The 13,628-nt window shown below is 41.5% G+C and overlaps 1 protein-coding gene across 5 annotated transcripts in view; it reads left to right on the top strand.

Annotated features, from left to right (window-relative positions):
- Positions 1–13,628, top strand: part of ATM (ATM serine/threonine kinase) — a 124,134-nt gene that overhangs the window by 88,845 nt on the left and 21,661 nt on the right. For all 5 annotated transcript variants that reach the window (XM_046017361.1, XM_046017360.1, XM_046017362.1 and 2 more), the window contains 13 exons: positions 1,512–1,599; positions 3,199–3,287; positions 3,384–3,486; positions 3,964–4,112; positions 5,448–5,552; positions 7,258–7,377; positions 8,395–8,629; positions 9,075–9,242; positions 10,039–10,152; positions 10,836–11,053; positions 11,528–11,735; positions 12,674–12,787; positions 13,142–13,300. In XM_046017361.1, coding sequence (XP_045873317.1) covers positions 1,512–1,599; positions 3,199–3,287; positions 3,384–3,486; positions 3,964–4,112; positions 5,448–5,552; positions 7,258–7,377; positions 8,395–8,629; positions 9,075–9,242; positions 10,039–10,152; positions 10,836–11,053; positions 11,528–11,735; positions 12,674–12,787; positions 13,142–13,300 — 1,870 coding nt within the window. The remainder of the gene's footprint in view (positions 1–1,511; positions 1,600–3,198; positions 3,288–3,383; positions 3,487–3,963; positions 4,113–5,447; positions 5,553–7,257; positions 7,378–8,394; positions 8,630–9,074; positions 9,243–10,038; positions 10,153–10,835; positions 11,054–11,527; positions 11,736–12,673; positions 12,788–13,141; positions 13,301–13,628) is intronic.

Genomic DNA, 13,628 nt, shown 5'->3' with positions numbered 1-13,628 from the left:
TGGCCTCAGTGGTTTCGGTGTTCCTGGTCCAGTGGGGCGTTGACTGCCGGGGAGGGTTACAGCCTTGGGCTGACCAAGTCGTCACCTGCAGGACTGTCTCCCCACTTTCCAGATTTCTCCTCTGAAAACTAACTTTCTCTCCATGACTAGCCAGTGAAGAAACTGCGTAGTGTCTGGATGGAAAGGTCGGGGGTTGTCAGTGCGCTGCCGCCCCTCGGCGCTCTGTGCCCCTCCAGGGACTCTGTGTTCCTCGTTTTTACAGATGCTGTTTTTGTCAGATGAGTACGAACCTATAAATATACTTCCGTTTTCCTCATTTTTGAGCTTTATGATGAATTATATGTGGACTTTTCTACAACTTGTTTTTCTGCTCATTATTTTTGTGAGCTTTATGGGTGTGTGGCTGTGGTTCATTCGTCACTGCCGCTTCAGGTTCCTCTCGAGGACACAGCACGGTTTGTTGGTTCCCCGGTTAGTGGTCTGCATCTCAGTGTGAAATTACTGGGTTGCCGGGTATGCAGAATTTCAGCCTTGTAAACATAATGCCAAATTATTTTTAATGTCGTTATACCAATTTGCATCCTTCTCGGAACTGTAGTTCAGGGGGGAGGAGGTGAGTAGAAAGCCTTACATTTAATTTTTTTTTTTTTAAGATTTTATTTATTTATTGACAGAGAGAGATCATAAGTAGGCAGAGGCAGGCAGAGAGAGTGAGAGGGAAACAGGCTCCCTGCCGAGCAGAGAGCCCGATGTGGGACTCCATCCCAGGACCCTGAGATCATGACCTGAGCCGAAGGCAACGGCTTAAACCACTGAGCCACCAGGCGCCCAACATTTAAGGAAGGGGCCGAACAGGAACACTAGAGTTACTACCACTTACAAGATTTATTTATATTTGGATTATTCTTGTCGTCAGCAGTTCAGGGGTGGCATGATTTCTGAGTTGAAATCACTTATGGAACTGAGAGTCTTATATATAAATGCATGGTTTACAGCTCAGGCCTTGGACTCCACAAATCCAGGTTTTCATCCTGTTGCTTAGTTTTATAATCTTAGGGGTAGGGCGATCCCTTCTTTCTCAACACCTAGTATTATCAGACTTCTTAATTTTTGCCAGTTGATTAGGTGGTAAGAAGTGTCTCATTGTGGTGTTAATTTGTGTGCCAGTGGTTATTAATGAGGTTGAACTGCAGGTAAAACCACTGATAGAACATTTAGGAAGTGGGGATCATCTTTTTAAGCAGGCCAGGCTCTGTAAGTAAGTGCATTTTGGCATCTGGCCTCCCCGTATATCAGACTGTCATTAAAATTTGATTCTCCTTCAAAATATTAATGCTCACAATTTTTTTTCCACTCTAGGTGTAAGTTATATAGAATTTTAAAGTGTAAATGTTTCACTATGTTTTATCTATGACCTTGGTTTATTTTTCCCATCCAAGTCTATGCTGTCTATATTAATAAGCTTCAAAGTAGTATATTCTCATTAAAAGAAGTGCTCTTGTTACAAACAGAAGTCTTACGTTTGAAGAAGCAAGCCAGAGTACAGCTATTTCTAGTTTGAGTGAAAAAAGTAAAGAAGAAACTGGAATACGTTTACAGGTAAATATTATAGAGACCGTGTTTGCGATACTATTTATTTTATATTTTGGATAATTATTTTGTTACAGAGATTATAGATGTCATTTGATTTTAAATGGATGTTACTTTTTGGACTGAGTGTCATGTGCGTAAGTTCCTGGTTTGAAGGAACTCTCTGCTCTCTCTACGGGCTCATCCCATTCTCCCTTCTCTTTTCCCTTTTTGCTTTTTTATAGTCTTACCCTCTTTTACTGAGTTTTTACTGAGTTTTCTGTGCGTCAGGTTGTGTACAGGGCTTCGGTACTGAATGAACAACAGCAAGGGCTCAATTTCATGTTCATGAATATCAACAGTTTAATTAGAAGTGTAGAGTTTAATTAGAAGTGTAGAGTTAGACCAGTGTCAATGAATTTGTATGTAGTAAGTATTTCCCAGAGCAAGCATGAGGCACTTAAAGTGCTTGGCTGGTTTTCTGTGCAAAAATTTCTAGCTCTTTCATTTTTCTCTCGTTTTCTTTTTCTTAACTCATAACACTGTGATCAAGACCTGAGCTGAGACCAAGAGTTGCATGCTTAAGTGAGCCACCCAGGCACCCAGTTTTTTATTGTTTCCTCTTCTCATTTTTATTTTACTGAGATTTTTTTTGTTTTGTGCCAACTTAACAACAAAGATTTGAGTCAGTAAGCCACTTTTTTATCCATACCACATTTTACCAATTTTAACATGATGCAACTTTAAGGTTTTTGTTTTTCAGAGAAAAATTCGTGACCTTTATTTTTACTACATTCAAGTTTTTAAGAGTCAGACTTTTCAGACATCATTATCCCCTGCACAGTTTTAGCAGTTGATAGGATTATTTGGTTTTGTTTTCATTTTTTTAAAATTTGGGGTCTTTTGTGGATCCATACAAGTTTTAGGATTGTTCTAGCTCTGTGAAAAATGCTGTAGTATTTTGACAAGGACTGCATATAACAGTTCTGTTTTAAGATTTTATTTTTGAGTAATCTCTACACCCATTGTGGGGCTCAAACTCACGACCCTGAGATCAAGAGTCGCATGCTCCTCTGACTAAGCCAACCAGGCACCCCATTTGTTTTTGTTTTATGATTATTTTTGTATGCCTCAAAAACCTGGTAGATTGGGATTGATTTCTTTTTCAGTTCATGAAACTGTGAGCAGTTGTGTTCAGGGAGTCAGTCATTCTGTTCTTTGGGATCAGTTTGTTGTGTTGCTGGTTCAAAAGTTTATATTTCAGGGGTGCCTGGGTGGCTGAGTTGGTTAAGCGACTGCCTTCGGCTCAGGTCATGATCCCGGAGTCCCAGGATCCAGTCCCACATCGGGCTCCAGCTCCATGGAGAGTCTGCTTCTCCCTCTGACCTTCTGCCCTCTCACACACTCTCTCTCTCTCTCTCTCTCAAGTAAATAAATAAAATCTTAAAAAAAAAAACAAAAAACTTTATATAAACAAAAAACTTTATATTTCAGTATCACTGCCTTTTACTTTTGTAACATAACATTTAGAGTTGGGAGATACATGTTGGTAATGGTAAAAGTTCCTCTTTGCAAATTCATAAAGTGACGTTTTTCCTTCTCCCGTGTTTGTTGCTGCCTTGTTTTTAGGATCTGCTCTTAGAGATCTACAGAAGTATAGGAGAGCCCGATAGCCTGTACGGCTGCGGCGGAGGGAAAGTCTTGCAGCCCCTCACTAGGTAACTGCACGTTTCTAGATTATGCTGTTGTCACTCCGTCTGTGAGGGACTTCAGGGCACGTGGAACTCAAAGGGATTTTGCAAATCTCGTTGCAGACTACGCACATACGAGCATGAAGCAATGTGGGGGAAGGCCCTGGTGACCTATGACCTTGAGACGGCCATCTCCTCCTCAACCCGCCAGGCGGGGATAATTCAGGTGAGCTGCTGCCTGCCCCGGAGCAGCACTGCCCGCCTCGTGTCGAGCTGCCTTTAGTCCGAGCAGATGCACGAGAGCCCAGAACCTCCCTGCTCGGCGGGCACCGGCTGAAAACCCCGCGGGACTCGCGGCTGAATCCGGCAGGTCACTGACCTCAGGGAGAGTGTGGATTTGCTGATCATGGTCTTGCCAGCTGACAGCAGAAGACATTGCCTCGTGGGGCCCATTGCGCACATGAAGCCTGTCTGGGTCACCTGCGCCACTGGCTGACGACCCGTAGCCGTTCTTCTGTCACAGGGCCGAGGCTTGGGAGCGCCCTCTGCGCCTCGGGGGGAACCTACTAATCAGGATTGCGGGATTTTCACTGATGTGCTGTGAAAGCTACTTTTCGTTTTTGCTATTTGTTGTTTCTCTAGTTCTGTTGCCTTTGAGTACTGAGCTTTTCTTTCTTCTTTTTTTTAATACTCTCCTGCTCAGGCCTTGCAGAATTTGGGACTCTGCCATATTCTTTCCGTCTATTTGAAAGGCCTCGATTGTGAGACTAAGGAGTGGTGCGCGGAGCTCCAGGAACTCCACTACCAGGCGGCGTGGAGGAACATGCAGTGGGACCACGGCCTCGCCGTCGGGTGAGAGCAGCTCGGGTGCCGTGTGCTGCGCTTTCTCGAGCTGTGTGCGGCGAGCCGTTGCTCGTGTCACTCTCAGTGTCCCGGGGGTTGTGTGCTTTACAGGCTGTGGACATGCCTGCGTGGCTCCGGTAGCACAGCAGGGAGCAGAGACTGTCCGGGCAGTGGATTTCAGCCTCTTCCTAGGGCACTCCACTCCCCGCCGGAGATAGATGCTTGGAAATAGAAATCGAAAACGTATTTCTCGTGAGAGTTTCTGTCTGTCCATCCAAAGAAAACTACTGTCCTTTCCCTTCCCACACCCCGGTGCAGACTCTTGGGTTAGCCGGCGCTTCTGCGGGCTGGATGGTTCCCAGAAGACTGCTTACCTGTACTGATAAAATGTTTCCTTCTATAAAAACTGCTCACCCAGGAGCAGGGAAGATGCTGTTGATAACCTGCAGCATGATAGCACTGGTTTTTCCAACTGGAAACCAAACACCGAATTCAATAAAAGATTTCACTTTTATCGAAAAAGTTTTATGGTGACATAAATGCCCCCAAAATGAGATCATATGAATTATATGTTGAATTGCCTTCATTGAAAAAAATTTCATTAGCTGAGGTGCTTTTCCACTTTCAAACTCTCAGATTGCTGTAAAGTTAGAGAAACATTTTCATCTTTTTACAGCCTTTTACTGGCGGAGCGTATTCTCGCTCCCCTCGGGAAACCACCACAGACTGTTCTTCCCGTGGCCAGCGCATTTCGCGCGTGTCGGCTTTCTCCAGGTGCTTGCTGCTGGCCAAGCTGCTCCTGCCTCGGGGCCTTACGAGCATCTTGTTTTTCCCCCTGTCCCACGTGTATGGTGTCTTGTCATTCAGATTCTTGTTTAACAAGGCCACATCTCACACCTGCGCTGACCACCCGTCAACCACACGTCCCTCGTCACTGTCCAATATTTTTTCATTTATTGTCCATCTTCTCCAGACCACAGCATGAACTCCATGAGTATGACGACCCTATGTGACTTGTCCACTTACACATCCCTTGCCTCTGGAACTTGGTGCCAAGCGCCTGGCACACAGTCGGTGTTCACGGAGTCAGTGCATGAGAATGGATGTAGCATAGTTAGAACCAGCCAAAACAGCTGAGAAATTCCGCTTTTCTGCTTGAATAATTGAAATGAGCTACAAAATTCTTTGTATTTCTTGCCAAAATTCCTAGAAATGCATTTTTTTAAGTGAAGTCTTAATCTTAGTTGTCAGATTTTTATAAAGTGAACTATTTATACATGTATATTTTAGGATTCTTTGTTTATAATTACATTTTTTTCCTTTTATGTTTTAATTATCTCACAGCAAAGGACTAGAAGGACCCAGTTACCACGAATCACTGTACAATGCTCTGCAGTCTCTGAGAGATAGAGAATTCTCCACATTTTACGAAAGTCTCAGATATGCCAGGTATTACAAAATGAGTTACTGCATTTTAACATTTAATGTCATGGCTTCTTTTCTGAAAACTTGATGAATAATTTCAGTATGAGGATTTGCACTGGTGAAGGGATAAAGGACTTGGTGGCTTTGGTCTGATTGTTTTTTGTCATTCTCATACTCCTCTCGGAACCCAAATTCCCTGGGTAATAAATTGTGCCAGTCAGCACTGACCCTCGAGCAGTGCAGAAAGGGGAGGCGAAATCCTGTGACTAACAACTTCTTAGCTCCCGTAAGTGTGAGAAATAAGCACTCAGATGTGTTCTCTCTTCTGCAAGAAGGTTTTTTTTTTTTTTTTTTTAAAGATTTTATTTATTAATTTTGACAGAGAGAGATCACAAGTAGGCAGAGAGGCAGGCAGAGAGAGTGAGAGGGAAGCAGGCTCCCTTCAGTGCAGAGAGCCCGACGTGGGACTCGATCCCAGGACCCTGAGATCATGACCTGAGCCGAAGGCAGCGGCTTAAACCACTGAGCCACCCAGGCGCCCCTGCAAGAAGGTTTTTATAGGAACTCTGGGTGTACCTATCCTAATAGTTGTCTTCCGTATCTTACAAAGGTGTTCTCTGTGTTTCAAATGTTTTATATTAGAGATTTCTTTTATACTTATTTGTCAAATAGATATATAGTGCTAATTGACCTTTTTTTTTTTGGTTTTAGATGTAGCAGCATATGCTTATAGGTTAGGTACTTAAAAAATCAGTTGTTACATTATTTTTTTATATATATATATAATACCTTTTATTTGTTCATGTGGTTCAGATCTGTTCTTTCCTTTAAAAAATTAAAATTCCCTTTAGGACCAGGTCAGCTCTTTATGCAGACCCCTCAAGAATGTCTTGTCGATTCCCACCTCTCTGTCTGCTTCCTGGACCTCTCTGTCCTGATAGTTTTATTTTTTTAATTTTTTTATTTTTTAAGATTATTTATTTATTTGACAGACAGAGATCTCAAGTAGGGAGAGAGGCAGGCAGAGAGAGAGAGAGGAGAGAGAAGCAGGCTCCCCGCCAAGCAGAGAGCCCGATGCGGGACTCGATCCCAGGACCCTGGGATCATGACCTGAGCTAAAGGCAGAGGCTTTAACCCACTGAGCCACCCAGGCGCCCCAGTCCTGATAGTTTTAATGTTGTCTCCTCTAGTAGCTGTGTGGCATTTACCTCTTAGCATAGTGTTCTTTCTGTAAAGTAGTGATTCGCGGTCAGGACTTACCGATACTTGGGCTTGTTACGAGGCACAGATGAAATCATGCCCAAGAAGGTACTTAACAGACTAAACACACGTAATACACTGGTTTTTATTTAACAGTAGTTAGTGACCTATAAAATCCTGTATTTTACTACAGAAATATTTCCTACCATTTCAGTGCTTATTATGTGCTAGTCATTTCGTTAGGCTCTTTCTGTACATGTTCTCTAAGTTCAAAATAATTCTGAAAGTGGAAAAAACATAGGAACCCAGTAACATGGCCTGGGTTAGCAGCCAGGAGTGGGAGATCCGGGGTGATCTCTTGGTCTGAGCGATGACTCTGTGCCCCCCGCATTGTGCTGGTGGTACTTGTGAATGTCAGGAGCATCTGGGCACCAGCAGAGCCACTAAGAACTCTTTACGAGCAGATATGAGCTTCCATCTTTCTGAAAATCTCTTAGTGTCCCATGTGTCTTGTGTTTTCTCCTTCCAGGGTGAAAGAAGTGGAAGAGCTGTGCAAGGGGGGCCTTGAGTCTGTGTACTCCCTCTACCCCACACTCAGCAGGCTGCAGGCCATCGGCGAGCTCGAGAACATTGGGGAGCTGTTCTCCAGGTAAGTGGTTTGGACGACTTCATAACGAACCCTCAAGTGCAGCTCTGCTGTTTTCTCTCTGCAGTGACTCACAAAACAAGGAAAGAGGCTGTCAGTAGGTTTGTTTCTTTTATCACGATATAAGTCAGTGAGCCTCATGAGCTGTGTTCTTATTAAAAGAAGCATTTTGAAAAATATTTACTGTAAAAATACAGGTTTTTGAAATTTAGCATCATTGTGCTTTCTTCTTCACAGCTCTTGCCCTCTTGTACCCCACATAAAGTTGTTTTTTTCCTCGTTTTTTTTTGTTGTTGTTTTGTTTTGGCCAGAGTGCATGGTGCGCCATTCTGTTGTAGCCCTGTGTTGGATCAGTGTCGTTCTAGCTGTCCTCTGCCATGCTGTCCTAGAAGCTTCCGAAAGCCGCTTTCATTTCCTAGTCCTCCCCTTGTCGTCTTCTTCCTGTCCCTGCTTCCTCTTGATTCCTGTCAGTGCAGGGGTCCTGAAGGATTGGACAGTACTGCTTCATGTGGACTTTTCATGTAAACTAGTCGTACAGTATGCATTTTCTCTTCTTTAATAAATAATGTTTGCCAGGTGCCAGCATTTCTCTCTCTGAATTGTGATTTCTTTAACAACTATAATTATGCATAGAGTCATCCCCTGTGCATAGCTGGGCACAGTAGAAATTAATGAGTTCACTTCGCTTCCTTGCTGACATGTCTGCTTTTGCCACAGGGAGTGCTGAAGCAGGACTGGGATGTAGGAGTTCTGTGTGACAGGCCTGATGAATGTCTTCTCTTTTCAGAAGAATATATACTTAGAAGTGCTGCCTTTTCTGAGGTTGAAGAGTATTTCTAAGAAAATCCTTAGAAATGTTCATCATCTGTAGCCCCCATGCTGACCATCAGAGAGCTGATGCTTTTGGAGCTTTCTAAACTTCAGTCCTTTTGAACCATTTTGAATTTCTAGTGTACTTAACAGTAGGGATTTTGTTTTCTTCCTTTCTCTTGCTTACATGAATTCTGACTGTGCTTGCAGCTCACGCACGGATAGGCAACCCCCCGAAGTGTACACTAAGTGGCGGAAACACTCCCAGCTCCTCAAAGACAGTGACTTCAGTTTTCAGGAGCCCATCATGGCTCTCCGCACAGTCATCTTGGAGATCCTCATGGAAAAGGAAATGGAGAATTCCCAGAGAGACTGTTTCAGGGATATTCTCACCAAGCACCTTGTAGAATTCTCCATACTAGCCCGAACTGTCAAGAACACTCAGGTAATAGGATTCAAAACCATGTCATCTCACCCCATGACCTTTCCTTTTGAGACAGAAAATAGAAAGCACAAGTAAAACGGAAATGTCATTGAGAAACAGATTACCATAAAAATACTGTTTAGCATAATTTCCCATTTTGGCATCAGACCTTCTCTGTGCCTGTTTCCTGGTTCTAAGATGATAAGATTAGCTTACTACATCGATAACAGCTCATTGATTGTATATAGTGTGCGTATGCACACATATATGTATGTACACGTTTGTATGTTTATATGTACGTAAGAGAAAAACAAGCTGACGTGGGGCTGGAGCAGGTGGAGATGAGCTTGAGCCGGTCCTGACAGATGGTCGTCAGTGAGTGGTGGTTACCGCTCTCCTGATCATTACTCATGCTCGTAGTAGTAATAGTAAAAGCAAGAATTCTTGTCTGTTCTTTTCATTTCAGCTCCCTGAAAGGGCAATATTTCAAATTAAACAATATAATCCAGCTCGTTGTGGCGTCTCTGAGTGGCAGCTGGAGGAGGCGCAAGTATTTTGGGCAAAAAAGGAGCAGAGTCTTGCCCTGAGTATTCTCAAGCAGATGATCAAGAAGCTGGACGCCAGCTGTGCAGAGGTTCACTTTTTTATTGGCTGAATGAATTCCTGTTAGAAAAGAGTGACTGTGCTTTAAAATATTTTTACTAAATCCACTGTGACGTTACTGGTCCATGAACAAGAAACTGTAAAAAGGGCCTGGAAAATTTGTATTTGTAAAAGCAACCTAGAAAATACTCGAGTTTTTAATATTTTCAGGAATTCTGCCAGTCCATCTGGTGGTAGATTCATTTGATTTATCCCAATGTTAAGCCTTTTTTATTTATTTTTAACTTTATGTGGAATTGGAGAAGGGTGCGTAGGAAACAAACATGAAAGAGCTACTATTAAGTTTGAAACGAACAGGAGAGGAAATGCATGAGAACAGAAGTTGAAAGAGGAGCAAGTTGGAATGATTGTCAGTCCACCTGCTGGGGAAATACAATGGCTGATAATTTCCTACTACTGGCTACTGAAAACTCATTAGCTTCCGGAGCTCTCCCTCACTGGTGGTGTTGCACTCAGCGGATTAGGACAATGACAGGACTCATTTCACAGGGATCCTGAGCCTTGAAACTCTGGAAATGAAACATAGCCTTTGTAGAGTGCCTGGTGTATACAAGTGTTCGGTAATTGTGAGTTGTTTCAGTAGTAGCAATAATAATAGTAGGAGAAGATTATTTTATAAAACTGACCAATTTGTCATTGTTAAAATCATTGTATGGTGAAAGCAGATGAGGAAAAATATTTTTATCCTGCTTTTTCACCTACATGGAAGATATTTTTGTATATTGTGCTGGTGAATTGCATTTTAAGATTTTGCTTTCTGTATACAGAATGATCCCGACCTAAGACTTATATATGCAGAATGTCTGAGGGTTTGCGGCACCTGGTTAGCGGAAACTTGCCTGGAAAACCCTGCGGTCATCATGCAGACCTACCTAGAGAAGGTAAGCTTTCCTAGCAGCCCTGGAGAGCTGTTCAGTATGAATACACTTGATCTTTTCATCAAGGCCTTCATTTTTTGGATATATAGCTGTGTAGCTCTCTGCAATTTTTAAAGCAGAATGAAGTACAGTGCTAAAAAAGGACACTGGCTGTCTTCCCTCTGCCCCCACCTCCCGCTACTCCCAGCCAGCTGTTTCTGGTCATTTCTCATTTGTCTACAAAAGAGCTGGTTAAGGAATATCCACGGCTGTCTTTATTCCTTTGTAATCTCAGCTGCCCTCCGAGTAGGACTTGCACTTCTGTAGTCTATCCCCTTTCAGCCTTCCTGAATTGCTCCTTAATTCCTTTCTTTTAATTAATTTTGGAAATAGCTAGTGTAGCATGGAAATCATTATATGACTGTCTTTAAATTTAATGGAGCCCTGTGTTTTTGTACAGTTCTTTAAAATATTAGCTGTTTGGCTATTATTTCTGCACCATCAAGGCTATTTGAAAATTTAAAATAATGTACTCCATATATTTTAGCTTATCCATATATATATATATATATATGCATATATATAAATAAATATAAATGCATATATATGCATATATATAAATTGAATTTAGTGCAGTATTTCTTTGATTTGAGTCTTTAGATACATTTAGTATCTCTATAATATAAATGAATTGTGTTTTCTTCAAGGCAGTGGAAGTTGCTAGAAATTACGATGGAGAAAGCAGTGATGAGCTTAGAAATGGAAAGATGAAAGCATTTCTCTCATTGGCACGGTTCTCGGATACTCAGTACCAGAGAATTGAAAACTACATGAAATCATCAGAGTTTGAAAACAAGCAGGCTCTTCTGAAAAGGGCCAAAGAGGAAGTGGGCCTTCTTAGGGAACATAAAATCCAGACCAACAGGTAATGAGATGTCCACCAGTGAAAGTGATAAGATAGATGTACAGAACGAGAGCATGAATTTCTTGGTCTGTGATTCTAGACATTGTAGAGTATAGGGCTTTTTGTTTTGTTGGTATCATAGCTACAAAGAGATAGGTGTTCAATTTAAATACAGAAGAGCTGTCTCTTCCAAAATCGTCAAACCCTTCTTCAGACCTGCCTTTGTCTGGTATACGATAGGGAAAGTAGAGAAGGGAGTTAAGTAGGCGTCTCAGGTAGGGTCCATTTGTCCCCAGTTGCCTAGAATGGCTTTTGAATTGCACAGACTTACTTCTGGATATTAAAAGTAAGTTTGTTCCCTTAGTAGTTTTAGAATTTTGATTTTTCTCCGGGGATGGATACCTGACTGTTCATTTGTGTTGTATTTCATGTATGACTTTGTAGTTCTGTACCATTTGATGGGTTTTGTGTTTTCTTTTAATTATCCAATGTAAGATACACAGTAAAGGTCCAGCGGGAGCTGGAGCTGGATGAGTGCGCACTCCGTGCCCTGAAAGAGGACCGTAAACGCTTCCTGTGTAAAGCAGTTGAAAATTACATCAGTTGCTTACTGAGTGGAGAAGGACATGATATGTGGATATTCCGTCTTTGTTCTCTCTGGCTTGAAAATTCCGGAGTTTCTGAAGTCAATGGCATGATGAAGGCAAGTCTTCTTTTTTAAACCCAGTATTCTAGCCTGTGTTTCACAAGCTTAGACATAAGCCCACCAGTGTCAGAGATTTCGTATATTCTTCGTATCCCTGGTATTTGGTTTGGTGCTCTACTCGTAGGTACTCGTTGAGCTCCAGTGATGCAGGTTTCTGCAGAGACGAGAGCATCTGGTTCATTCTTTGTCTATTCCTTCTCAGCTACTGCTGGGAAGTGCCAGGATGCCAGACTGGGAGATCTGGAAGGCAGTTAAAGATGATGTGACCACAGGCAGGTTTTCCCTGCTTTATCTTTTCTGAGATTTTTTTAAGTGAATTACTTTTGTAATTGAAAAATAAAGTTTAAGGAAGACATTAAGGCAGTAGTATTTCATAAGTTTTCATGTAAAAACTTTAGATTTTATTGAGGATACCTAATATTAAAGTTATGCTTACCAGATCTACATTGGCAACCAACTTGAAGCTTACAAGTAAAATGTTTCTCCTGGATGAAAAGAATGATAAGACTCTTAGTAGATACAAGTGATCTCTGCTGCTAGTGCTCATTAAATCCTGTAGTTTTAGCTTACAGGGCACAAGTTCCTCCATTGTTTTACACACCGACTTCTCTGTAGTCAAGATCACAACAGCCCTCAGATCCACATTTCTCTTCCTTAGAGTCACTGGAATGAAACCACTGCAAGTGTTCTAGTTCTGAATACAATTTAATTTAGGATCAAATATTGTGTCTTACCAGTGAATCAATCTAGAATACCCATCAGGAAGACTAAGATGAATGTCCAGGGAAAAAATGTAATTAGTGAAGTTTTATTAACAACAAGAAGATGATTGTGCTAGTAGCATTATTTTAGAAAAATGTACTTGCTTAGATGAAGACTTTTTTAAATGCATGTTTCTTAAGGCTTTTTTTCCTTTTTTTTTTTTTTAATGGTAGACCGATGGAATGAAGATTCCATCATACAAATTTTTGCCTCTTATGTACCAGTTGGCTGCTAGAATGGGGACCAAAATGATGGGGGGGCTTGGATTTCACGAAGTCCTCAATAATGTAAGTAAACCTGAAAATCAAAACACAGCTGCTTTTCTTTCATATTTTATATATTACTGTTCCACTCTAGGATACGAAAATACAAAAAGATTCTAGTCATTCGTATTTATTTTGCTGTAAAAGGGCAGGAATAAAAATTCCCTTTTGTCTCATCTCACTCCACGTTAAGTTACTCCGTTTCTCTGTCATTTCTCCCCATTCCTCTGTCTCACACATACACACACACTACCCACGGTGGCATCTGGTGGAAAAGTACATATCTGTAATGCTGAACAAAAGGAAAAATGTTACGGATTTTCTATTTTTGTTTGATTGATTGGTTGCATAAATCTAAAGTCCTTTGTTTTTTGACAGCTTATCTCTCGAATTTCAATGGATCACCCCCATCATACTTTGTTTATTATATTGGCCTTAGCAAATGCAAACAAGGATGAATTTTTGACCAAACCAGAGGCAGCAAGAAGGAACAGAATAATTAAAAATGCACCTAAACAAAGCTCTCCACTCGACGAGGTATTTGGATTAAACATATATACCTTTTGGAATTGCAGTGTTATACCTTCCCACAGCTCTCCTTTCTTAAGTCTCAGGGATTCTCTGGCCGTATTCAGTTTGTTATTGTGCCCCCTAACACTGGCTCAGAATTCCTGAATATTCTCCGGGTGTATAGACACCAGTACTTTTTTTCCTCACAGCATTGAGCAAAGAAAAAATAATTTCAAAATATACCCAACTCCTTTACTGTTGATATTATTCCACCTTTGATGTATTTCATTCACAAGATGACTCTTCTGTTTCTGAGCGACTGTAGTCTTTCCAGTGTTCAGTGCATAAAATCTGC

Source organism: Meles meles, chromosome 8 (genome assembly GCF_922984935.1).
Source record: "Meles meles chromosome 8, mMelMel3.1 paternal haplotype, whole genome shotgun sequence".
Lineage (NCBI taxonomy): Eukaryota > Metazoa > Chordata > Mammalia > Carnivora > Mustelidae > Meles > Meles meles.
The sequence above is the reverse complement of the archived record's forward strand: the minus strand, read 5'-3'. Positions and strand labels throughout refer to the sequence as shown.